Source organism: Pholcus phalangioides, unplaced genomic scaffold (genome assembly GCF_987345545.1).
Source record: "Pholcus phalangioides strain wild (caught in Gottingen) unplaced genomic scaffold, Ppha-v1.0 ptg000020l_1, whole genome shotgun sequence".
NCBI lineage: Eukaryota > Metazoa > Arthropoda > Arachnida > Araneae > Pholcidae > Pholcus > Pholcus phalangioides.
Genome location: NW_028301613.1, coordinates 1,424,345 through 1,450,229, shown reverse-complemented (window position 1 = coordinate 1,450,229; position 25,885 = coordinate 1,424,345). Strand labels below are relative to the sequence as shown.

The 25,885-nt window shown below is 36.7% G+C and overlaps 2 protein-coding genes across 3 annotated transcripts in view; one reads left to right on the top strand and one right to left on the bottom strand.

Moving 5' to 3' along the window:
- Nucleotides 1-21,360, top strand: part of LOC149070727 (tectonin beta-propeller repeat-containing protein 1-like) — a 39,421-nt gene extending 18,061 nt beyond the window's left edge. The window contains exons 13-22 of one of the 2 annotated variants that reach the window (XM_089248317.1): nucleotides 2,154-2,326; nucleotides 2,497-2,627; nucleotides 4,548-4,747; nucleotides 6,792-6,928; nucleotides 7,543-7,711; nucleotides 7,921-8,056; nucleotides 10,095-10,297; nucleotides 12,409-12,528; nucleotides 14,918-14,973; nucleotides 16,780-21,360. In XM_089248317.1, coding sequence (XP_089104443.1) covers nucleotides 2,154-2,326; nucleotides 2,497-2,627; nucleotides 4,548-4,747; nucleotides 6,792-6,928; nucleotides 7,543-7,711; nucleotides 7,921-8,056; nucleotides 10,095-10,297; nucleotides 12,409-12,528; nucleotides 14,918-14,971 — 1,323 coding nt within the window. In that variant the 3' untranslated portion in view covers nucleotides 14,972-14,973; nucleotides 16,780-21,360. Of the gene's footprint in view, nucleotides 1-2,153; nucleotides 2,327-2,496; nucleotides 2,628-4,547; nucleotides 4,748-6,791; nucleotides 6,929-7,542; nucleotides 7,712-7,920; nucleotides 8,057-10,094; nucleotides 10,298-12,408; nucleotides 12,529-14,917 lie in introns of both variants that reach the window. The other variant, XM_089248315.1, reaches the window with a different exon arrangement.
- Nucleotides 20,910-24,823, bottom strand: LOC149070726 (zinc finger MYM-type protein 1-like). Its single transcript, XM_089248802.1, has 2 exons — nucleotides 22,909-24,823; nucleotides 20,910-20,986 (listed from the first exon to the last, which is right to left on the bottom strand). Exons 1-2 carry the CDS (start codon nucleotides 24,821-24,823, stop codon nucleotides 20,910-20,912), a joined length of 1,992 nt encoding a protein of 663 aa, XP_089104928.1.
- Between the last annotated feature and the right edge of the window lie 1,062 nt (nucleotides 24,824-25,885).

Sequence of the window (25,885 nt, the reverse complement as noted above, 5' to 3'; positions counted from 1 at the left end):
TTGTAGAAACACAATGACTTTTTAGATGTTGCAGTTTTGTACAGAGAAATCTCCCAACAATGACCACTTATTTCTTTCTTTCAAACTATCTTTCAATCTATGGAGGATTTACTACCTAGTGAGTTGTGCTGGAAGTGTAACTGTGTGTGTGTATTTAACAGTGCGTATGTAGTTCTGAGTGCATATGTAGTATTGTGTTTGATTTTTCAGTGCCGCCATCTATATTTCAGAAGTGAAGTGAGTGATGTGTTTTGATTGAATTACATTTGTACTGTTTGTAGGTCTGTCGCTCTCTTTGGCTAGACTTTTTTGAAGGGGAGATCGGCTCACATTCGCGCCTTGAAGTTGGGAACCACAGAAAACCAACTTCAGCCGATCACCACAACAATGACCACTAATAGGACTTAGAAAATATGGCCATTATTGGGAGGTTACCATTGTTAAAAGGTTTAGTATTCCAAAAAAATTAAAAATTGTCATGCCCCTTAAAATTTTAACAATGCTTACTATGACTTATTCAAAAAAACTGTTTTGAAGCACATGATATTTACTTTGCATAAAAATCTTGTGATTACAAATATACAAATACAACGCCACAACAGGCAAAATGACCAACACTTTTTTATTGTTAATTTCATTCAAACAACAATTTGTCTAGTTCTAGATATGAAATGTGACTGGCTCTGGGAAAATGTAAAAATCTCATGAACAAAATGTGTAGTGCTGTGCTGTAATCCTTGTATCCATGGACATTATTTTTTTTAAGAGATCGCCTTCTGATATATATAATCAGCTATTTATTTTATTTTGTTCTCTAGTGCAGTATTTTCAATTGGTTACTAACTTCGAGAAGACGTGAATGCGAGCTAATCAGTAATTAAAAAAATTGATGGGAGATGAGACAGCACTACACATAACAAGCATTACACAGAAACAAACTTAAAGTTAGGTTCACTACACATGCACACACATTCCAACATGTACCAATTTGTTAGACATTACGCAAAGGAATATGGACGAGGTGAGTGTGTGGTTTAGTAGTAGTAGCATTTTCAATTGATTTTTATCCAAGCACCCTTGGTCAAACAGCATGGAAACCAAGGACTCCCTGGGCTATGACATAGCCACGCCATTTTTCAATCCTTATTTTTGCTTTGTTCTTTCCTACAACCCATCTAATGCACTCATTACAACTACTTGTAAAAACCCTTGGAGTCCGCGGACTAGGGTTTTGAAAACTATTGAGAAAGAGAAAGAGATGAAGGAATGAACATATACTTATTTTTATGTTCGCAAGGTTCAAAGAAGAAAAACTCCTTTAGAAAAGATCTTGAGGGCTATTTTTCTTATGATATGCATAATTTTTCTTTTATTTTCATGTCAAAAAGTTTCATTTGCATGGCTGTTATTAGGAAATCTTTATTCTGAGGTTGACCACAATGTTATTCCAATAGGATGTGTTCTGGTCCAAGAAAACGTGGCCATTGTTCAGAGGTTACTGTTGTTTGGAGGTGACCATTATGGGATATTTGACTGTAGAAGCCACAAATCTTTCTCTTTCAAGTACTGGTAAAACAGTAACATTTGAAAAAAATCTGTGCTTGCAAATTTTACTTTTCCTTGAGTTTCATAATACCACAACCATTAGACATTATTCTGGAGTAAAAAAATATTTGATCAGTTACAGAAAATACAAAGTTGTGTCCTCAAAACCCCAAACATTGTGATGCGGAGTAAAAAACTGATTCTGTCGTGTCATAGCCATTTCATAAATTCAGTGACTAAAAGAGTTAACTCGTCAAGCAGAATCTGAATGGCTAGAATCTTTCGAGCTCAAACTGGAAACCCTATTCATAACCCAGACCACATAAATCAAGATAATTGGTGCTGGGATCATATGGCTGCTATAATTAGCATTAAATTTATTTTTTTTTCGAAAGAAAGAGAGAGCTTCGCCTCTCTTTCGTGCTGAAATTTATAGCCGTCAGATGCATTCGTTATATATTGAATGATAATTTCTCTAACCATGAAAGAAATAATATTTCATGGGGGGGGGGGGAATAATTCAGGGATATTTTACAGTAAATGAAAGTAAATTATCAGTTTTTGATCCACATAATTTTTCTATTAATTCTACCTTTCATTTTTTCTAGTGGGGAACGTTGAATAATTCCTGTCTCCATGTGAACAAAATAGCATTCAGGCCAACTGAAATTTCTCTTTGGTCAACAACAACTAGCGGTGATGTGTATATCCACAGCGTGTCCAATGGTGCATCACACCAGAAGCAATACAGAGATAAAAGCTTAGAACCACCTGAAAAGATGTAAATTTTTCTTTGTAAATTACAAAAAAGTGCATAATTCTTTTTTTCATTCCACTTGAAAGAAAAAATAAACAGCTGCCGAAATATCTGATTTCATGACAACTACATTGTCTTGTTGATGTTACTTAGTAGAATTTTCAAAGTCTCTGTTTGTGGTTTTTCACTTATAGGTTCTGGTATGTATTGGGCGGAGGAAATTTACGAATCGTTGAGACCAACTCATCTGGTGTTGTCTGGGGTTTAGGCTACAATTGTACTGCCTGGGTTTATACTGGTGGATACGGTGGTGGACCATATAAAGGTTTCATTTCACTCTTTAGTTTATAGAAATATGTAATTAGTATGCCTGCTTTTTGTTATATTATCCATTTACATTGACATCCAAAATGATGACATCTACAAATGAATCAATGATCTACATTAGGTAAAAACAAACGTTGAGAACTGAATCACCATCAGAACAGAAAGATAGTGTAAAAGCAAAATCTTTGATCTCTTGAAATCGTTCAAAGAATGTGGGTCCCATTTAAGATGTCATTTATAATAAACAGAGTTGCATCCACAAACGGAATATTTTGCAAATTTTTGTTGTCTGTTAGGGGCTATTCAAGTATTACGTCAACATTGATGGGGGGTGTTGGATTTTCTGACTTTTGATGACATTGGTGGGTGGGGGGGTTGAATGATGCTTACATCATCAACCACCCTTTATTAAAATGTGAAATATCCTTAATGGCATCTTTTATTTGTGTATTTTTATTTATACTATTCCCCTGAAAAGCTTGATCACACTTGGTGTGGGCCCCAACTAGCGCTATGGTCAAGACCAGACAAATCTACAACGATTCCATCAAATTGCATCGATAGCTATATGGAAAGGAATTCCCCCAAATTACTCAAAAGGTTGTTTTTCAGCAACCATTTTGATACAGGGTCATTTATAAGAGCATCATGCCCCCTGGACCAAGTGATTTCTCCCTTAACGCCCCCCCCCCCCCCCTAAATGACAGGCCTGGCCCATGCCTTAAGATGACTCTGTCTTGACATCAATCTCTTAATTTTTAGAGGGGGCACAAAAGGCTTAGGGAGGGGGGCATAATGAATTCCTTAGCGAAATTTGGAGTTATTAGCTTTCAAATAGCATTGGAATTAACACAAAATTAACTATAACAACAAAGAGGTATTTTCTTTTGGTATTTTAATTTTTTTGAATCAAAAATAAGTTTTTGATTGTCTTGGGGGGGAGGGGGAAACACAAGTCCCTATGACCCCCCCCCCCCGGCATTCACCTCGGGTCCCATTATGTGGTGGGGGGAGCATAGCTGAAAAAATTTTGCTAACTAGGGATGGGGGTCAAAAATTATTAAAACTCTGCTGATGTATTACCTGAACGGCCTCTTATCACCATACATGGAAGAGTCTATGAAGCAGTGATTGCTATTTTTCAAGTGGAATAATTTGCTTGTACCAATGGTTGTTTTGGACCAAATATGAAACAGTCTGTGATTGGTACACACATCATGCAAAGTGACCATTGAAGAACAATCTATTATTGTTTATCAAGGTAAAGAAAAACTGCTTTGAGGGTTTTACATTGATTGGCTTCAAGTTATTTATGTAAGTTCACATACTATGGTTTTTCCTCTTTTCTTCTGCAAATCCCACTGAGGTCAGTATTTTACTGTTATGTAAAAACCAATTTTGTTGTACATGAATGTCGATACAGTCAGAAGTGGGTTGACCGCTGAAGAGTTTGAAGTGAGTACCTGATACGAAGCTGATGCAAATGAGTTAAGTGAAAAACTTCTTGAACAAGAAGTAGAAAAAATATAGAAAAAATTTAGTTTGAAAATGAAGGATTCTCTCTTTCTTATGTCTGGCACCAGGGCCGTAACTGGGATTGTTGCCGCCCTCACAACTTTAAAATTTGATAATTCTATAACTGTGTTCTTTGTTCCCACCTAAAACTGCTGCCACTTTAAATTTTGTCTCCCAGTTTTCGCCCTGTCTGACACAGTGACTTTTGAATGGAATCCATTGTAAATATATGTAGTTATATTTTTTGGAAGCCTGTCTCATTTTGAATACTGTCTTCATATATGAATCACTAATGATTCATCTTTGTAGAACTTATTTACTATGTCTGGGTCTTTTGGTGCGCTGAAATTTCATGTCTTTGTTTTCAGAAAGCATACATCCGTTTCTCATTTTCTTAAATCAGGTATATCTGGTTCAAATGTATCCGTGAATCCCATGTCTGATACCAGGTGTTTCTACATCTACGAGAATCAGAGATGGAATCCCCTCACTGGTTTCAGTGCCAAGGGTCTACCTACTGACCGTTACATGTGGAGTGACCAGACGGGTCGCTACGAGTGTACCAAAGAAAATACGTATTTGCCTTCCAGTCACTGGCAGTGGGTGAATAAAAATTTTTATTCTTACATAATTTTTAATTTCACCAAAAAATTTTAAATTTTAAGATCACAGTGATATTAGGTTTGAATGAATCGTCCAATAACAATACCCTAATTTATGATATCTCACCCACTGAATGCATTGCCTGTTAGAGAGATTACGAATTTGACATAACATTATCATTTCTGTGGTTTCTGCCAATTATCCGTAAGATAGTGACCTGTAGCAAAATCTGAGAATTAGGCTGGAAATTTCTAACAAATTCAGCATGTTCTCTAGAATGGGGGTTTCCAATGATTTTGTTCACTCTTAACTCTTGATGGTTACCACATGTAACCCATTGTTTCGAACATAGGTTTTTTTACTGCCCTCCCAATGAAACTTTTAACAGTTTTCGATTATGTGAAACTTCAGAAAAGGTCTCACAAAACCGCTGGCTTCCACAGAACACCAATTAGAAATCTATGCCCTAGACATTTTTACTGATATGTAGATAATTGTCTATACCAATAATTACCTAATACAAATACAAGAACCAAAAGTTGCAAAAAAGCTTGACAAAGTGGTTGAAAATTGAAAATTCCCACCATTTTTAAAATTACTTGAATCATTTTGCAGACAATATTGCAGTGTGTGTTGCTGATCATTAACTACTACTTCACCAAACACCAACTCCAGCCATATCGCTATGCAGCAATTTACTGTCATTAATGAGCTGGGTTGGAAACAAAAGCGCCATCTATCTGTGGTTGCCTCAAGTTCATTAGGAAAAATATCTTGTTATCTATATTCTTTCCCCCCCCCCCCCCATTTGAACCTGGGACCTGATGATAACCTGCGTCACTCGGGTGCTTCATTACCATTAACTATTACCCAGAAGAGCTGTCAGTGATGCTTGGGCGAGGTTATTACAGCATCAACATGCTGACAGTCAACATCCGTAGCCAACAGGAACGCAAAGACTGTGCCAAGAGAATATCAATTGAAATCTCTTGAAGTATGGAGGTGACAAGACGGGTGCGCAATGGACGCTCAAGACAAAGAGTCAGGGCTGTTTTAAGAGCATCATTGGCCCCAAGTTCTAGTGATTTTTCTGAGGTCCTACCTGGAAAATTCCCAAAAAATTCAACAACTACTTGTTTTTCTGAGGCTCTCGGGCCATGCCCTGGTAAGCGCATGTGTTAAGGCGGCATTGCAAAAAATATATCATAGCATCTATTCTTACATTTTTTATTGACGAATAAGATTTGATTTACATCCCTCCATTGACAGTTATTATGGTATGATTCTTCTTCATCCGAAAGAAAAATAAAATGATGGCTGGATCTCGAGGCATGTCCAACCTTCAGAAATGCTCTGATGTTTTTATTGAATGGGGAGCGGAGACTATCTGGTAGTAAAGTAAAATGCTTGTTGCCAGATTTTAGATTAAGATTGACCTTTTTATGGTATTTTATTATTGGTATGATATAAATTTCTTTATAAATTAGCATTGTTATTAAGACCGCTATTAAATCATTTAATTATTTAATATTTGAACTGCACATGAATGCGATGATGAAGGAAAATGCCTGAACTTCCTATGCTTAGCACCATTGTACTTCTCGTAAGAGATAAAATACCCATAGAGAGAAATAAAAATAAGCTTTCTATATATAGCCCCCATTTTTTGGTGTGTAAACCATTTCTTTTGCACGGAGGTTAGGGTAGGCAGGTGAAAACCTGTTTTTCATTCAAAGCCATTTGTGGGGCGAGGTTTACAAATGATAAGTAAAATTAAAACACATTTTTGGACTGAAAGTTTTCACAGAGTTTTGGAATATTTTGTATTGGCTACATCTTCTGATTGCCGGCAGAGTTTAAAAAACAAAAACCTTTTTCTGGTTATAGACAATGAATTATAGTAGTGTTAGGTGTCTCAAATCGGTTACAATCAGAGATATGATTTTTCAGGGAAAAAAAAAATTCTAATTTCTTTCTTCAGAAATAAATCATATTCTTAACACAAGTCTGAGAAAATTCAAAGTTATAAATCATCTTATTTTAGATATCTGACTGGTGTATTGATTACAAAACACCTGGTGGTGTTGATAATGCTGGCTGGCAATATGCTGCTGATTTTCCACGTTCATACCATGCGTATAAAAGCTTCATCGACTATGTGAGAAGAAGGAGATGGGTCAGGTACTATACTTATTGCATTTTTTTTTCTCTTCTTGATTTAGCTGTAAAAAATGTATTAAATAATTTTTGCTAAAAATGCAAATTTCCTCAAAGTCAGAATACTATAGTTTTGTCCATGTTTCAACCAAGACACATTTGTTACTTACGCTTTCATACCTATATGTTTGAAGAAAACTAGAGCAGGCTGTGTGCTATCGAAATGGCTAAAAATTTTGATGTGAATAAGCATTTGGAGCTGACGTAACATACTTTATCATGCATGATCCAGAGCTGTTCTTGAGGTGGTCGAATTTAAAGCAAACCCGCCTCATCTATGATCTCAAATCAGAAAATTGCCTAGCTTGATTTTGAATTATGGATAATGCTCAAAATAGTTCTGCTCATTAGACATTCTGTCTGTTCTGCTCGTTAGTTAGGAAATGGCTGCAGATGATTTTAAACGGAATTTCATGCTACTATAGAGTGATTAGTAATTATGTATCATCTTGATTGACAAATCAGTATCTTTCAGTTACTGAATTGGTTTTAATTTATCAACTGCAAGGCACCTTCTATTTATTTTTCCTGGTGTGTAAGGTCGCAACATTCTTCAATATCTTTTGATATCATTTTAGGAAGTGCCGTTTATTGACTAGTGGTCCATGGAAGCAACTTGGTTCGACTCAGCTCTTAGACGTGTCTTTTCAAGTAGATGTCTCTAGAAGCGGATACATATCTGTGTGGGCTGTAGCTACCAATGGAGATGTTCTTCGACGGGTGGGAGTGTGCAAGGAATGTCCGGAGGTAAAATTTTCTTTATTTTGATTAAAAATTGAAAAGGGTGAACATTCTTCAATTATAATGCATTTATTCGTACAACTAAATTCTGAAGTTACTTTAATATCTTCTTTACATGAAAGTCAACCTGGCGATCCAGCCCAGAGGCTCTACTAGAATGATGTATAAATAATGAAATATTGAATGCCTAATATTTTTCATACATTTGGTTCAAGGGCGAGACTTGGGTACACGTTCCCACAGAAAAGTCCTTTTGCTCAATCTCTGTTGGTGTCAATGGTGCTATTTGGGGCATAGTGAAAGATGGCTCAGCACAACTGAGGCATGGAATAAGCAGCTTAGAATTGAATGGTATGTTTTGATAACATTTCTTTAAAAAAAGTGCAAATTTTGCATGATGGATGAAACTAAATAACAGTTCCCAGAAATACACAATCGTGTTCTCACTCACTGACAGAAAAGCTTTCGAGTATTCCAAACACACACACACACACACCTGCACTTTATTAAATAAATTGACATTGTGCATGTATGTAGGGCGATTCTCCTTAATTTCCCTTGCCACATTTTACCGGGGAACTGTTGATCCTAGAGGCATACTTCCGATTAGAAAAATTATTCAAATAATGTGTAGAACTCAGATACGTCATTCATATTGCAAGGGGTTGTGTAGTTATTAAACCGCCGACAAAATCTTACGTAATCCGCTCCCCAGTCAGAACTGTCTTAAGGGTATCATGGGCTCCCGGGCCAAGTGGTTTTTTTGGGGCCCTACCTGGTGTATCCCGGAAAATTTCAACTGGATATCATTTTTGTGAGGCCCTTCTTCCCGTGAGGCGCCCGGGGGGGGGGGCCATGTGTTAAGACGGCACCGTCCCCAGTGCCGCCCTTTCTTGCTCATGTGCTGTAAAAATGTATAAATACACCCGTGGCAGTTAATGCATAGACTCTGTAAGGCATATATATGTACACCCGTGGCAGTTAAAGGGTTAAAATTTCAAAAAACTAATTTTTATGCACGCACTCTGTCATCAAAACCCCAATTACAAAGTTGTTGTCATGTTTCTCCTGAGACCAACAACTCCACCTAGTACAATACTCCCAGGGATATTAGAATTGAAAAATTGGGGGAAAGTTGGGAAAGAACACATGGTGTCTACCATCACGGAAAAGTCACGGAATGAGAAAAGGTCACGGGAAAGTCATAAGATTTGGGCGAAGGTCACAGATTTTTTACGTCCTAAATTTTTTTTTGGTTTTTTTTCTGAATCACACTATTTTTCCGGAGCATTCAGTATTTTTTTCTTCTTTCTCCAAGCTTTTTTTTTTTTGCTGGGGTGGGGGATGGGTAAACAAAAACAAGAAAGACGTCTGTCAATGTGTAAATTGGGGAAGAGGAGGGATATCATTATTATGGGTGGGGGGGGGGAGCAATTTAGCTGGATGAACAAAAAAAGAACAACTTTTTCTTTGTTTGTTGGGACCTTTCAACACCTGCAATATTCCCTTGAAGTAGTGGACTGACCTCTTGGGAATAATATTGGTTTCCATATGAGAAAGGACATGACCCCCACAGCGTGGAGCAGGGCACCTAGGCTGGGATCTTTGCACCACCCCTCTTGCATCCTTGCTTAAGACCAAACACATAATGAGGCAACCATGAGGTACGGAGTGCATAATAGAGACTAGCAATGAAATCAATTGTATTGTTTTGTTCTCCACCTCGCACACTCAAGCAGCGAGAGAAAGAAAAGGCCACTCAATGAGGTGCGCGACTTGAACAATCCACCTCGATCTGCTGATTTTTGCTATCTGCTGTGATTAGTCTGTTTCCCCCTTTTTCTTTCCCTCTTCTGCGGAGGGATCATCATCATCATCACACCCTTACATTTCAGAACCCCTTTGGCGATTTTCTCTGTCCTCGTCCTCTTTTGCTATGCGAAGGTGTCTCTTCCTCCACCCCTATACATTTTTTTCTTCCTGGTCCCAATTCTCGTAACGCTTACTTGTTTGCTCCACTATAACTGCAGCCCAAGTCACCCCTGGCTTTAGGTTTAGTTGTAGTGAATGACTAATTATGTTCCATGCGAAGCAACATCACATGTGGAAGGATGTGATTGGACAAGAAGCTCTGAACAATCCAATTGGTGATTCTGTTGATGAACCATGTTCAGAACTGAGAGTGGTATGATGTAATTCAGAGCTGGGATCCATATTTATCCTATTGAGCTTCATCGCTTTTTCCTACCAATTATAGCCTTCCAAAAACTTATCTTCTGATTGACAGCGGCTGCAAAAATCTTATCAATTACTTGCATCGAAGATGCATCAATTGAAACAACATTTTCATAGTTCCTTTCAGCATACTGATGATTTTTATTGACTGCAGGTCTTTTCTGGTGCCACGTTGAGCCACCGCAGGTCGGTCATCACCTCAGGCAGATATCTGCTGGCAAACTTGCAGTACTTGCTGTGGATGAAAACAACAAGTTGTGGGGACGGCAAGAAATTGTCGAAATATTTAAAGAAGGTACTCACTGGAAACTGATTTCTGAAAATGTTAAACAGGTTTCAGTCGGGCCTGATGATGAAGTGAGTAAAATTCATCTAAACATGTATTTTCAAGCCTCATCGTAAAGTGTTTATATAATTTTTTCGGATTCCTGTGGAATTCATCCTTCTCATCTCTTACTTTGACATTCAGAACCAATATTCAGGGAGGTAACTATGATTTTTGACATGGAGGGGAAGGAGGGACAGTCATGATTTTGATGCCTCTTTCACTGTAAAATTTGATAATTTTACAGCCGTGGCTTTTGCTCCGTAAAATTTGCTGTCCAGGTGCAGTTGCCTCCTTCGCCCTCCCCTCTAGTTCAGGCTTCTGCCATCATAATATCTACAAGACTGTGAAAACCTTTGATATAGTAGATGAGAGGTCTTCAATGCATGACCCACTGAGATATTTGATAACATCTTTAGTATAACTTAGTGGCTTGTTGCCCGCACTATATCAAACGTTGATAATGTTTTTAGTCGAGGTTTTCAACGCAAGACCAAAAGTAGATTAAAGCCATTAATTACTGAACTCAAAATACTACTTCTACCAAATTTACTGGTACCTTAAAACTGCTTCAGAAAGTAGGCAGTTTTTCATTATGTATATATGTTACAGGAAATGAGATAAATCAGTTACAGGAAATAAGATAATATGGTTATTATTCATACTTAACGATCTTGGTAAGTTTGATAAATTTACCTTTTTTCAGCAGCAAATATACATAACATCCAAGCATTGTTGGTAAATTTGATAAATACTGAAAACACATTATCACTTTTACCCGAAATTATGCATAAAACCTTAGTATGGTTGCTGAATTTGATAAGTATGAAAAAAATTCAAATGAGTCTAATATATGTGTTGATTAATATAATCAGACTCTAACGATAACAAATTTTACGATCATACCCGATATGATGATATAATACACATGCATGAATTATCATGCATAGTATATCATATAATATGATTTAACATGACCAATGATGCAACGCTTGGCTATTATACATAATCACCAATAAAAGTGATTAATTTAGGAAAATTTATCAAATTTACCAACAATGCTTGGGTGCAATGAATTATCGCTGGTAAAAGTGATAAATTTAGGGAAATTTATCCAAAATGCTTGGCAATTGTAAACAATAGCAGGTTATCATGCGTTATAATAACTGCATTTATCACATTTACTGTAACATATACAGTCGAGTACAACTATAACGTACCCCAAAAGTATAATATACAGTTTTGTAATCCCAGAATTTTGGCTTATTCACTTTACTGTTTTTTCACAAAAAAACGTGAATTTCTTCAATGATGTGATGTTATATATGCCAAAATAGTTACATTTGTTACTAATGGATGGTGATAAAAACATTTATATAGCTTTAGTCTTTCTCACCTGTTGACAAAAAATGTAACTATTCTGACAATGAAAATTTTTGTTATTAAAATGTGTCTTCTGTAAAATTAATGTCTTTCTGTGGAACCAGCATCGCCTATGCTTTTCGAATTGATGAATTTTTACTTTTTGCTACTTTTTGATCACCTTGTAAATGTCAGTGATAAAGAAACGCCAGTTTCTAAGTCATCAATGTCAATTAAAAAGTACTGACTGGTGACATGTAAAATTTGTGAACATCAGCTGTTTTTTTTTCTCTTCTGAGTAAGTTGTATACAAGACTGTCTTTTCAAATGAATCCATTAGCTCCATAAACTTAAAAAATCATTAAAATTTCCAAAAATATGCATGTTTTTGTAAATTATGTTTTCTAATAAGTTTAAAAAAAAAATTTGATATCAATCAAAAACTACATTCATGTAATATTACATTTCAATTACGTGCCGCATGAGCTTATTTTTTCTGTGGCAATCTCTCAATAATGAATTTTATTCATATATACTATTGCTACTAGAGCTATTTCAAGACACCTCACTTATAACATACACTTCTCGAATCAGCAACAGTGTATGCTTGTTTTAGCAAAAAAATTGTGGCATATTAAATTCGCCACTGCCTCTTCATCAGAAATTGCTTTACAAAAATGTCTCTTGCCTCCTCTCTTGGTCATCTTACTTGTTACATATCAATAAACTACTGTTCATTATTCTTTACTGCTTTATGATCATGATTTTTTTTTACGTGTAGATATGGGCTGTGATGGAATCATTCGAAACACCAGCAGGAACCTTGTCTGGAGTGGTCTGTCAGCGTGTTGGTATGAGTGAAGATAATATTTATGGAACAGAATGGAAACAAGGGATAGGGGTGAGTTTTTGATGTTGAATTTCTCTCTTTATCGTCTAAATAAACATTGAAACAGGAAGTTAGAAGTGTTTCTTGTATAAAAAGGTGATTCCTAATAAGTGCTGTCAAATTTTACATTTTTTATAAAACATTCCTACAAGTTGCTTTTCTAAATTATACTTTGTTAGTACTTTCCTTGTTCAAAATCTTGAGAATTGACCATAACTCTCATTCATGTATTGGGTCATTCCAAAATTTCTGAGAAACCCTATTAATACCAGCCCACCCATAATAGCGGAATACAATCCAAAATAGCAGTGAACCATCACCTCATGTGTGGCTAAAATCAGTCTGTGGTGGTTGCTTATGGAAATCGTGCAGATAGTACATAACATCTAGGTTCCATGGCTTCTCATTGCTGAAAATGACCGAATACCATTTGGTCCATACTTGCGAGCCCACCGTAGTCTTTGTACTCAAGCTTCAAAGTTTGAGTTTTTTTTTCAGAATATTTTGAAATGCTATTGCACTTGTTTCTTGTATACGAATCAAACCCATTGACACTGAAAATGCAGATGCTCTTTTAATTTTCAGTGGTTATCCTTTGCATAAATGTTATTAACTCGTCACCCCGTCCCACTCGTCTTTGCCCCTCACCCACCCCTGTGAATACGTCTGTGTCTCCAAGTCACTCTTTTGGTCAATCACATGTGTGTGTACTCTTTTTGGTCAATCCCATGCTTAGTCTGTGGGTTTCAGTTTTGGTCGCTCGCATACTTCCGCATGCCCTAAGCCACCATTTTTGATTATTCAACAATCACATGCTTACACATACTGTAGTTCACTTTTATTTGTTGCTCGCTGACCTGGTTCCACGCTTTCTAGGTCACTCTTTTGTTTATTCAAATGCTTGCACAAACTCTGGGTCATTCTTTTGGTTACACATATGCTTGCACACGCTATTGGATACTCTTTTGTTTGCTCACTAACCTAGTTCCTTGCTCTCTAGGCATCTTTTTTGGTCATTCATGTGCTTATATGCTTGCACACTCTCGAGGACATTCACATGTTTGCACACTCTTTAGATCATTCACGTGATTGTACACTATTTTGGTCTTTCACATGCTTGCACATTCTTCTGTTCACCCTCTTGCTTGCAAACACTTGTGGTCACTCTTTTGATTGCTCTGGCCTTGTATCTCACTCTCTAGGTTACTCTTTTGGTTATTCACATACTTGCACACTGTTTTGTTCCCTCCTATACTTGCAAACTCTATAGGTCACTCAGTGGCCTAGTCTCTCTTTTTCTGGGCAAAGGTGGATTCATGGTTAGGGGGGGGGGGCACTATACCAATTTTATTGCCCTTCCATCCTACTAATTTTCTTGGAGACTTATTCCCCAAAATTTTGCCACCACAGGCTATAGCTTGCTAAGCCCCTCCTGCAAATAACGCCACTGCCTTTGGATAGACTATTTTAACATGTAAGACATACTTCCATTTCTGCTTACTTCTTCAGAACTGATCCCTGAGCTCGTGGTATTTTAAATAACTGATACTATCAATACTGAGCAGCAGTGATGACATCTGTGGTGAATTTACATAATTGAAAAATTTTTCATATTCAAATGTACAAAAAATTATGTTCAGTAGAATTTCTCTATAATGAATCCCACTATAACAGACTACTTTGTTTATAACGGACAGCTAAAAGAATTATAAAAATTTTGAAATTTTAATCCGAGACAGATTTAAAACTCGTTTCAAGTATTAATTCCTTTAATACATTGCATTTCCAAGCAACTGATTAAACAGCGATCATTGTTTTGCATAACATGGATGCGCTGTATGACTCATAAAGCTCGCCAGCCAGAAAAATTAAGATTAATATAGTGTGTACGTACACGCTTTTTCAATTCACCCTATGTTGAAGGCTGTTTTTTATTTGATATATAATAAACACTTTTTTACAGCTAACTGCTGCACTTTCATAGATATACACCCTGGCGCATCACACCCTATAAGAAATATTTGTTATAAATCAGACTTTAATTATAGCAGACAACTTTCAGCCCCTATTAGTCTGTTAGAGTGAAGACTTCTAACAAGGTTCTACTATATTTGATAATTCGTATCATTCAATGTCTGATTTTTTTAAATTTCATCAGTGTCTAAACCAGTGTTTTTCAAATTATTGTCTTCCACGGCTTCCGAGAACAGTCTAACAAGGAACTGCCTCATGATATTAAATAAGCATACAATAATAAAGACAGCTAATCACGGTGCTCCTGACAATAGCTGGTGGCTGACACTTTGAGAACCACTGGTCTAAACTTTTGCAGTGCACTCACTGTATGTTATTGTCTACATCGTTGTTTAAAAAAAATTCAAAACACTTTATCACTTTTTAGGGGAACTGGAACCACATCTGTATCAGAGGATGTAGATTAGAAGCCTCGAGTTGATAGTAGGTTCCTTGATTTTTGTTAATCATGAACATTAGTTTTTCTTCCTGAATACGAAACAATTATTCGATGAAATTTCAAAAATTTTTGAAACATGATTACATGTATAAGATACATGGTCGAGAGGAGAAACACCTTTTGTTTCGGGAGTTTCACTTATGCAAATCAACAAGTAATTTTCTCATTCAAGTTAGCTGTCACTCATTATTTGCTTGTGCATGCTTTCATATGCATAATTTCGAGGAAGTAAAGAAAGTGCCAATGTCATCATTTCTCGAATTACATCGATACTCACAACGGTGTTGTTTCTTGGGAAAAAAACAAAATGTGTTTCAATCAACGTGGATCTCACTTTTGAGGTTCGTTTCGCATCTCGCTTGAAATATTCAGTAGTGTTTATCTACTATGTGTGCAACATAGTAACGGCCTCTTCGTGTTTGTGAATTCATTTATGTATAATTCTGCATTTTTTTCCCTCTGATGATTCCAATCAACAGTTATAATCGTATTTAGAACGACAATTTTTGTCGTTAATTCTGAAATTTTTTAGTTTTCAATTGTTACTGAATTTTTCGGGGTGAACTCTGTGATTATATAGTGAAAATATCTATAAAAGCAAGCATTATACAGTGTTTTTTTCGTGAAAAGTGAATTGCATTGAACTGCAGTGGCTTGATGAGCAGGAAACACACTATTTCAAATTTTCCACAGAAGACTGGAATCCTTATCCCGATTTATTCAAATCAAAATTTTACTAGTCTTTCTTCTTGGAGAACTACTATTAACATTACTGAAGACTTTACAAGTTCTTTGAGGGTAATATTACCCTTTCTGGTGATAGGCAGCTCATCTCTTTTAATTGAACAGCGACAGCTCCTGTACAAATTTGGATAGGATCGAACAAATTACACACAACTTGACGATTCTCATGGGCTTTTAGGTTAATATTCTAAAAATTGAAAACGGAACCTGACAGTTTGTTGAATGCAGCTGCGGTGAACATCTTCAGCAAGCAGCAGTAACAAAAAGATCTCAACCCTTTGTTAGAACTAATTGAATGCTTGTGGACTTTTATTGCCTCATAGTTCAAGTGCGTTCAATATATACGGTACGTTTAAAAGAGCCAGTGTCCATAGTGAAACTTTTGCCCTGCCTCGAAGCAAAAAACTTCAAGCATTCCGATCAAAATGAAATATTCTTATTCAGGTTTGTGATATCCAATGACGATGTCTGCTGCATAAATGCCTGTAACGAAATGCACAGTTACGTCCTCGATTGGACCATGGCTCAATAGTCTAGAAGAATCTATACCAAAGTACCTATCACTCTATTGGCTCATCTAATGAATGGTTGTTAATTGGATGCTCACATGAACTTTCTACATACAGATTGGTAAGTACAGGGTGGCTATAATTAAACTGACACTATACTGCAGCATCCATTCTGATGGACCATTTTGTTGAAACTTGGTATATACGTTTTCAGACCCATGGGGGAAAAGAAAATTGCAATTAAAAAAAATAGTTAAGTTTTTGACAACCAGTTGAAAAATTGGTGATTGAAGAATGTGGAGAAAATTTTAAACAAAACTTCATTTGATAGCAGCATTTGTTCAATGTGCATATTCACATATTCGAATGTAATTCGTGAGGAGTGTTCTCCTCCAGGCCCTTAAAGATGTTCCGTCACAGGCATCTGTTTAGAGGGAGCTTGAGCAAAAAAAACTGTGCCCATGCTGGGCTTATTTTTGCCTTTTTGAAAAACACGTTTTTTTTCAACAAAGCTTTTTTTTTTACCTTTCAACTTAGTTTTGCTGGGCCTGTTATTGAGAATTTCTGCAGCACCAAATCATTCCTGCCTTAAGGAATATTCAGAGACTACTCTCTTCATGCAAGAACGTGCAACACCCCTATATCGACTGACTAGTGAAGGAACTGTTTTTTGCCCACTTTGGAGATGCTCGAGTAATTTCAAGAATTTTTCTGAATACTTGCCTCCTCATTCTCCGGACTCGAATCCCTGTGACTTCTGGCTATGGAGGGATTCTACAGGGTGTTTCAAAAAGAATCACCTGATTTGAAATGTGTATATTATGAAAAATATTGAGCATAGACACTTAAGATTAATTTTATATAGCATAGCTAATAATAAGTTTAATTTACAAACAAAGGTGCTCAATATGTCCACTTTGGGATACACAACATATATCGATACAGCATCCATTACGAGAGAATTTCTGTGAACTATGTGCGAAACTCTGACGGATGCCTCCACATTTTCGTTAGACATGCTGGGATGGCCAGGGGATTTCCCTTTGCTCAGACAACCTGTGTCTTGGAATTATTTATACTATCGCCTAATGCTCTGAGCGATAGGAAGTTCAACACCAGGTTATTTTTGACGAAAATCACGATGAACAGTTGTTATGGACTCGCACTCCTTGAATCCGATTTAGAACACAAAACGATTTCTGTTGTGCAGTCACCATCTTGACAGACACTGAAGTGGCAGCCAAAGGAAGAGCGCTACCTGTCAGCAACTGCATGAAACTCGAAATTTCCCTCTTTCTACCTATGCATTATTTGATCAAAACGGATTAAAAACCGAATAGTTATGATTTTTTAAAATCAAATTATTCTTTTTGAAATACCCTGTATATTAGATCAGCCGACTCCACCTTTGAGGCTGTTGGGAGGGGGGGGGGGCACGTATATACAAAGTTACAATGAAATACGTCCACCAGAATGAGCACTACACTAGTCTGAGTAGGTGTCAGTTTAATAAAATCACCCAGTATTGTATCCACCGATTTGAATTTGCAATCCTGTCCAAATGTGCGTGTGTGCACCTAAATTCTTTGGGATTTAAGCAATTAATATACTATGGCAGAAATTATGAAAATCATCGATTTATACACAGAATTAGGAAGAAGGACATGGCATGTTGGATGTGCTGTAAGTCAATCTGTGGTTACTATATAGTTACTGCACACCTGATGCTGTTCTCCAAAAAACTAGGGATAAAAATAATCCATAACATGCAGCTTGCGCAATATTTCATAATAATTCACACCTTGTATGTATCTGTCTTGTAAAAGTTGAGGATTTTTACTGTATCCCCCCATTTGTACCAACCAAAAATCCATGGGTTACACGAATTGGCCATTTCCTAACTCTCCAAGGATGTAAGTACAGTATACAGGGTGAACTGCAAATAATCTGCCAAACAAAAACGGGTGGTAGATGAGCCTAAGTAGAACACAAAACACCATAGCAGCCCAATGCTGTCTTAATGTACAGGCCCACTCGGGCACAGCCCAGGGGTCTCGAGAAAAAGGGCCTCACAAAAATGAGATCTGGTAAAAATTTTCTAGAATTTTACAGGTATGGGGCCTCAGAAAAACTACTTGGCCTGGGCCCATGATGACAGCCCTTTCCTATCTCTAAACCATTTTCGAGTCATGATGGAAAATGGACAGAAAACGTGTAAGTAAAAGGCAGAGTTGTCAAGTTTTTGAAAAAGACCTACATGCAAACCAAGCACATATTTGGAAAGAACAGAAAAAAACACTATATAAGGTGATACCAATTTCATTGAAAATCTGTATTTGATGGTGAGCTGCAAGTGCTGAAAGATTTGCAAAGTTCAAAATCTAATTTCTGCCAAATTTTTAATCATCAATTCCGCAGACACCCTTCCAGCTATAATCGAGCAAATTTACCAAAAAACTTGTCCATTGCACCAGATTTCAAAATAGCCTACAATAAACCACATCAGTGTTCTGGTTCAGGAAGAATTTAACCTTTTGTTTACATCACTGAAATCGGCATTCTCAAAGTAGATATTTGATGAAAATTTGGAATTGACAACAATTTGATTTTGCAGAAAAAATCTTACAAGTTGACACCACCTCCATCAGGATGTATGCATTTAATGATGAACTACAACACTGAGAGATTGGCAAAGTGCAAAATCGAATTGTCGCCAAAATCTACTGTAATGTCTACATCAACGAATGCAGATTTCAGTGAAGCAATGCAAACAAATGCTAAATTTCGCTTGAACCAAAACACCGATATGATTCATTGTAGGCTCTTTCAAAAGCTGGTGCAATAGGCAAGTTTTTGGTAGCTTAAACTGATTGTAGCTAGAAGGGTGTTTGCGAAATTGGCGATTAAAAATTTTGGCAACATTTGATTTTGCATTTTCTTAATCTTTCAGTGCGTGTAGCTCGCCATTGAATCCAGTTATTCTGATGGAAATCATGAAATCTTATAGGATTTTTCCTGCTCTATCCAAATATCATCTTATTTTGCTTGTAGGTCTTTTAAAAACTTTACAAATTTGTGTTTTTTCAGACTTGATGCATTTTACTTTCATAATCCATTATCCGCCATAACTCGAAAAACAGCTTAGAGATAGGACAGGGTTGTTATGGTGTTTTGTGTTCTCTTTGGGCTTGTGTTTATCAGCCATTTTCATTCTGCAGATTATTTGCAACTCACCCTGTATACCGAGCATTCACGCATCTGTTTGCACAGTATTGCCTAAATACAAATATACATGCCTGTATTAATATTTGTTCACTTCTCTGTGAATAACCAGCAAGCAGTATACAATGCATTTGCGTCTTGAGGATGAATTTTTTTTAATGTCCTCGTTTGTATTTTTGTATGCTCAATCCTTTTATTCATCATTTGTGGCGAAATCTTCTGAGTCGCCTGTGCAGTGGTGATGAAAGGTGAGGAAATCAATAGTTAGCGATTTACATTGATGTGTGTGCGGTGAAATTCAATGCATTCCACAAATTTATCGTTTCCTGTTCTCTGTTTTGTTATTATTTTTACTTGATTTTAATGTACTTTCGTTTCTGTTGGCAACAGACATGTCCGAATCTTGTTGATTTATGTCTCTTTTACTGTTTTAAATGCAACCTGGATTTTACAATGATTGTTCTGACTAGTATTTTATTCAGTGACAGGAATACCTAGTGGGCGTGAAATTACATTCAGGTGTTCAGAGCCCTGAACCTAGTAATGCATCAAACTTCAATGCCATGTGCACATTTAAAACATTCAGATTAGATTTCTGAGGGAGGGGGGAGGAAATTGCCTCAAGTCGCCAACTAGAGAAATTCTGGCATGGTCCATTGCTGCATAATAAATTTTGTCTGTCCATGGAAAGATGGAAGATGATGATGTCATGCAAAGAAAGAGAGAAAAGTGGTCACAGTGACGGACTCACATTGTGATTTCAAACCCCACTGCTGCTACAGTGGTGGTTGGCTGAAGTTGGTTTTCTGAACTTCGAGGCACGAATGTGAGCTGATCTCCCCATTACAAATGCTACAAATATTCAAACATCCCACTTCACTCAGAATTTGTAATATAGATGGCACCACTAAAAATTCACACACGCAACACTATATACACACTCAGGTTGTTCGGCACACATACTCACACTTCTGGCGCAATTTAACCAGCCGTAAATTGGCCATGGCAATAGACTGGAGTTGTGCTCGGTATGAATAAAAGAAGGTGGAGAGAAATGGGGGCAAAAAGAAATCTTCCAGGGTTGCTGCCTTGGCGGGAATATGATTTGCAGCCAATTCATTCCTCACCACGACATAACTGACAAGACATAGACAGCGTCGTTTTTCGTGCATGAAAAAGAAAAAATTGTGATGTAAGTACATGCAGACTCTCTGAGGTCAAATTAAATCATTCTTACACTGTACCTGGAAAACCGTCGTTTATTGCACTGCCATATTAACACGCGGGCAATAACAACAGAGCTGACATTCGAATGCTCCAGTTGCCATTCCATGACTCTATGATAATAGCAATAAATTATACCCAATAACATCTTCCTCCCTAACTTACTTCCAGTAATACTTCCAGCTGGGCGGGACCAGCCCATGATGTCTGAGTCCTACTGTTTAGACAGCCCTGGTTGTAAGGTGCATCATCCTGGAGAACGCTATCAAATCATCTGTTCTGCAGCATATTAGAATGCCTAACAGTATCATAAGGAATAGATTGTAGGACCACATTTTATTCAGTACACAGCGCTGAAATTTCCTTTGTTGGTGGCTTTTGCCAGTAATTTTTTTTTCTCCCTTCACAAACCAAAATCACATATATACACAACTGTGTACATATACCAAATTTATATTTATCGTTAGAGGGCTGTTTTCATGTTATTTTACGCCCACTTGGTACGTATGAGTTTTACTTTATTTAATATGTATTTTAATTTCATGCAATCAATCGATTTATTGCCATCGTCACACCCACAGCAATACTTGAGAAAATCTATGTGATTTCGTTTTCATGTTTGTGACTCTGATAAATTTTTAAAACAGAAAATTAAAAACTATTTCGATGTTTTTTTTGGCATGTGTCTTTTTGGTGATTCATGTGTGTTTTCTCAACATATACGTAAAATAATCTAGAGTGGGATTCTTCTCCTAACCTTTCGGGTATTGCGGGCTAAATTAAAACTTGCCATAAAGCATGTGGGCCACCAAGTCATGCCGTGGCATTTCCCTTTATTAAACAGGGTTCTCCAAATTATTAAACTTCGTTTTTGATTTTTTTTCCCCCACCAATTTTTAAATTATTTTTTTTATTAATTCTGAAATTTGTCTCGATAATTCTGTAACTATAAGCAATGTTATTTCAACCTGCAATATACTGAGAAATTGAATTTTCTAAATGTTATGCCGAAACGAATATTTTGAAAGAACAGTGATTGTCTCCTCCGGGAATCGAACTTGGGTCCCCTTACAAACGAGAAACACATTTTTGAATTCCTTATAACGCGTTATTAGCATGAAGCGCTGATTGGAGACATTGTAGCCTATCTTAACTACAGTAATTTTTTGCCCTGGGTGGTGTTTCATATTAAGAGATTTTTTTTTCAGCCTTGAAATATACTGAGAAATCTATTTTTCTGGATGTTAATGTACCGAATGTTATGGTGTGTACTGCTGTAAATAAATTGCTGTACTTCTTTGACACCCTTGAAGACTGGACACCCCCCCCCCCCAGTTAAGGGAGGCTGCAATGTCTCCACTCAACGCCTCACGCCAATAATGTGTGTTATAAGGAATTGAAAAGAGTGTGCCTCTAGTGCATTGGTTAGCTCACTTGCCTAGCATGCAAGGGGACTCAGATTTGATTTCCAAAGAGGCAAAATCACATCACTTTTCAAATATTCATTTCAATATACCATCCAGAAAATTCAATTCCTCAATTTTGTAATTGTAGGTTTTCGTTAACTATGAAATTATTTCTTTCGCAAATTCTTATTTTTTTTATGAATTATTACTTTGGGGTCATTCAAGTCAGCATCGATGGAGGGAGGGGAAGGGGGTGATGCTTACGTCAACCACCCTTTATAAAAAATATTAAATATTCCTAATGGCGTCTTTTACTCTGTGTGCCAAAAATGAGAAAAACCTTCCGCTAGTTTGTGGGCACCTGAAGCACCCACAGTCCTCTATAGAGCCACTTTAGTGATCTCTACATGTGCCTGGGCCATGCATCACTCAAGTGATCCGTATTTATGCCGCAGGTACCTTGAGTGATGTCAGGGCCCGATCATGACAAATCGGGGCCCTGGGCAAGGATACTTTTGGGGGCCCCCCTCCTCTCTAATCTAAAATAGATTTCTCGGGTGTAAAACGATATAAATTGCATATTTTTAGAATTTTTTGTCTGATCAAAAACTTTTGAACATAAAACTGAAAATTTAAACCATTTTGTTTCACGTGTACCCTTTAGTTATCAAGAAATAATAAAGTATGAGACAAATACTAACCACATCAATAAAATCACCAGTTGCGTGGCTAATGCATCACAAAAATGTTTTACTGTGAAGTAATTCACTTTTTTTTCTGCTTTTCATTTTCGCAAAATCAAGAATTACATTACTGAAATCCAATTTTTTTGTTACTTCTCCTTCAATGCAGAGTAATGCTAAAGAGCTTAGTTTTTCCTGCAGAATACTAGAGCGTATGGGAGACTTTAGACGCTTTAACAAAGAAAAGGATCTTTCACCAGAACAATTTGTTACTGGCAATGTTAAAAAAATTCTTATGGCACTATCAACATTGGAAAATGTCTCTTCCAGCTCTAAACATTTCAGTTTTTTAAACATATCTGCAATATTATATCCATCTTCCACAAGTGAAGAAAATTGCTGTAGCTCTTCAGGAAAAGAATCATCTAAATCCTGAGGGTAGGATTTTTGCAAAGAAATCGCTTTATCCATAAGTTTTGATTTCAACTTCATTTCACTCAGGCAAGCAAACTTTTTCGCTGTGCTATTATACGGCTCTTTACGAAAAGAAAGGTGTGAAATTAAAGCATCACAAACAGCATAATAAATACTTGATTTATAAGCTTCACGAGGTGTCAGGTCAACTTCACAGCTATGTACTGCATGAGGATCTTTGCTTCTTGGCTTTAATTTTTTTCTTGCTACATCGTAATCAACATCCGGCTCACACATATCTCTTGCTAATTTTTCATACTCCTCAAAATTGTCTCTCACATATTGAGTAAATTCAATTAAAGATTGGTACAAAAGTGTGACACGCGTTAAATTCATAGATGATTTTTGAAGTTCCACACTGGTTTGATTAAGCCTTTGTAAAAGGGTATCCCATACAACGATGTTCAGTACAGTTTCCAACTTTTTCAACGTTTTCAAAAGGGATTGTGCCTCCAATTTTGTGTATGCAGTTTCATTTTCTTCTGTACCTAATCTGTTAAGAGTAAGTACAATGGCATTATAGTTCTTCCTTAATGATTTAACGGCATGAGCATCAGCACACCACCTAGTACTACTGCGGTTCTTCAATGTTGAAAAATCGCCACGTTTTTTCAGTTCTTCATTTAGTATCTGCCACCTGTGTGTTGATGAAGAAAAGAAAGTATATATTTGTTGCACAAGACAAAAAAACTGCATTGCACCACTGCATGACTCAACAGCATTAACACCAACCAAGTTAAGAGAATGAGCTGCACAAGGAACAAAATCAGCGGAAGGATTTATGCTTTTTATTCGGGCTTGTAACCCAGAATATTTGCCGGCCATATTTGATGCATTGTCATAGCTTTGGCCACGACAATTTAATACATTGATTCCAGCATCTTTTAGAGTTGTTAAAACAATTTCTGCTAGGGTTTCTGATTTATGGCTGTACATTGGAACAAATTTCAGAAATCTTTCCACAGGTTCAGCTTCGACAACATATCGAATCACAAAACACAACTGATCAAGATGAGTAATATCTGGGGTAGAATCAATAATAATTGAGTAGTATTTGGCAAGCAGAATTTCATCAATGATTTGTTTTTCCACTTGTTTAGCCATTATATGAATAAACTGATCGATACATGTTGAGGACAAATAGCTTACATTTCCTTTGCCAGGATTCCCATATCTCTCCAAATGTTTTGAAAGAAATGGATCAAATTTGGCTATCACTTCTAAACAGCCTAAAAAATTTCCATTGTGCCTAGATCCAACAGTTTCATTATCACCAAAAAAAGGTAGACCCCGTATAGCCAAAAATTTCACAACAGCAACAACTCGTTTAAGCACAGACATCCAATACTTCGTCTCCTCTTCATATTGCTGTACCAAAGATGAATCAACTCTTTGTGAGACATTTGCCCGGAGTGACAGATCCATCATGGCTTGCTTATGTGAAGAAGAGTTTTCATGCTCTTTTAATCTGGTAGCAGCATGCTTCCAGTCCCAAAATCCTTCAATTAGCTGACCTTTACATGAGCTGTTGCTATTGGCATGTAGCAATTTGCACACCCAACAAAATAACATTTTCGATGAAGCTGACAAAACCAACCATTTCCTTAAAAGTTTTTCACCATTTCTTTTGGTATGATAAAATTGAGAAATAGTGAGACTTCTCTTCACACCTCCAAAAACTCTTTCAGTCTCCGATAGCAAATCGGTATTTTGAGGAGGGGGATTACATATAAAATATTCCACCATTTCATTATTAATAACAGTCCACATTGCTGGGTCTGGATAAAGAAAATTTTCATTTTTCTCAGTAGCAGCTAGGCTTACACAACTAGGCTTACTATCATCATCATCTTGAATCTCAACATTCCTCAAACATGCTCTGGAATTATCATATTCATTAATTATTGTTTCATCATCATCAGATTCAGCTTTAGATTGTTCATTACATGGCGCATTGACTTTTGCATGTGCTGCAAAATAATTTTTTAATGAACTAGCAATTTTTTTTTCCCCCTCATCTTTCTGTTTTTTCAACTTTCTCTTTGCAGAGCCAGATAAATAAGTTCGAGAGGACATAATTAAACTTATAATATTGAAGTTACCATTGAGCTATAAAATGCTAAACATGCTGAAAACAAACATTGTTTGCTTTTCTCTGTTATGGATTGTGATGCCTTTACAACGGCTAGCATCGCAGCACCGGTGCTTCTTCTCATCTGAGATTTAACTTTTTTTGGTATCAACAGAAAATTCCCTGAACCGACCAATCGGAACTCATTTTTCCTTTATTAGAAAAAGTAGTATTACAGTTGAATAATAGAAGTTCAATTTCTCTCCCAATAACTGTAAAAATATTTTATTAATGTAAAAAAAAAATTATATTTATAGTTTCTATTCTTTAAAAAGTTTAGATGCATTACAAAAACGAAATTCCTTTTTTTCTAAGTATTTAAGTTTTACTTAAAAAAAACAACTTTTCAGACTTTATTATTATAGATTTGGGGGCCCCCTTCAAGCGGGGGGCCCTGGGCAAAGTCCCGATTTGCCCATGCGATAATATGGCCCTGAGTGATGTAGAGCTGCACTAGGGGACGCTTAAGGGCTCGAAAACTGGGCCACATGTCACTCAAGGAA

Bases quoted from the DNA above. Each gene is read 5' to 3' on its own strand.
- LOC149070726 (XM_089248802.1), bottom strand. From the start codon at position 24,823: ATGTTATTTTGTTGGGTGTGCAAATTGCTACATGCCAATAGCAACAGC. The intron at 20,987-22,908 runs GTAATGTAATTC...TGATACTGTTAG, and splicing joins AACAAAAAAATTGGATTTCA to GCATTCTAATATGCTGCAGA.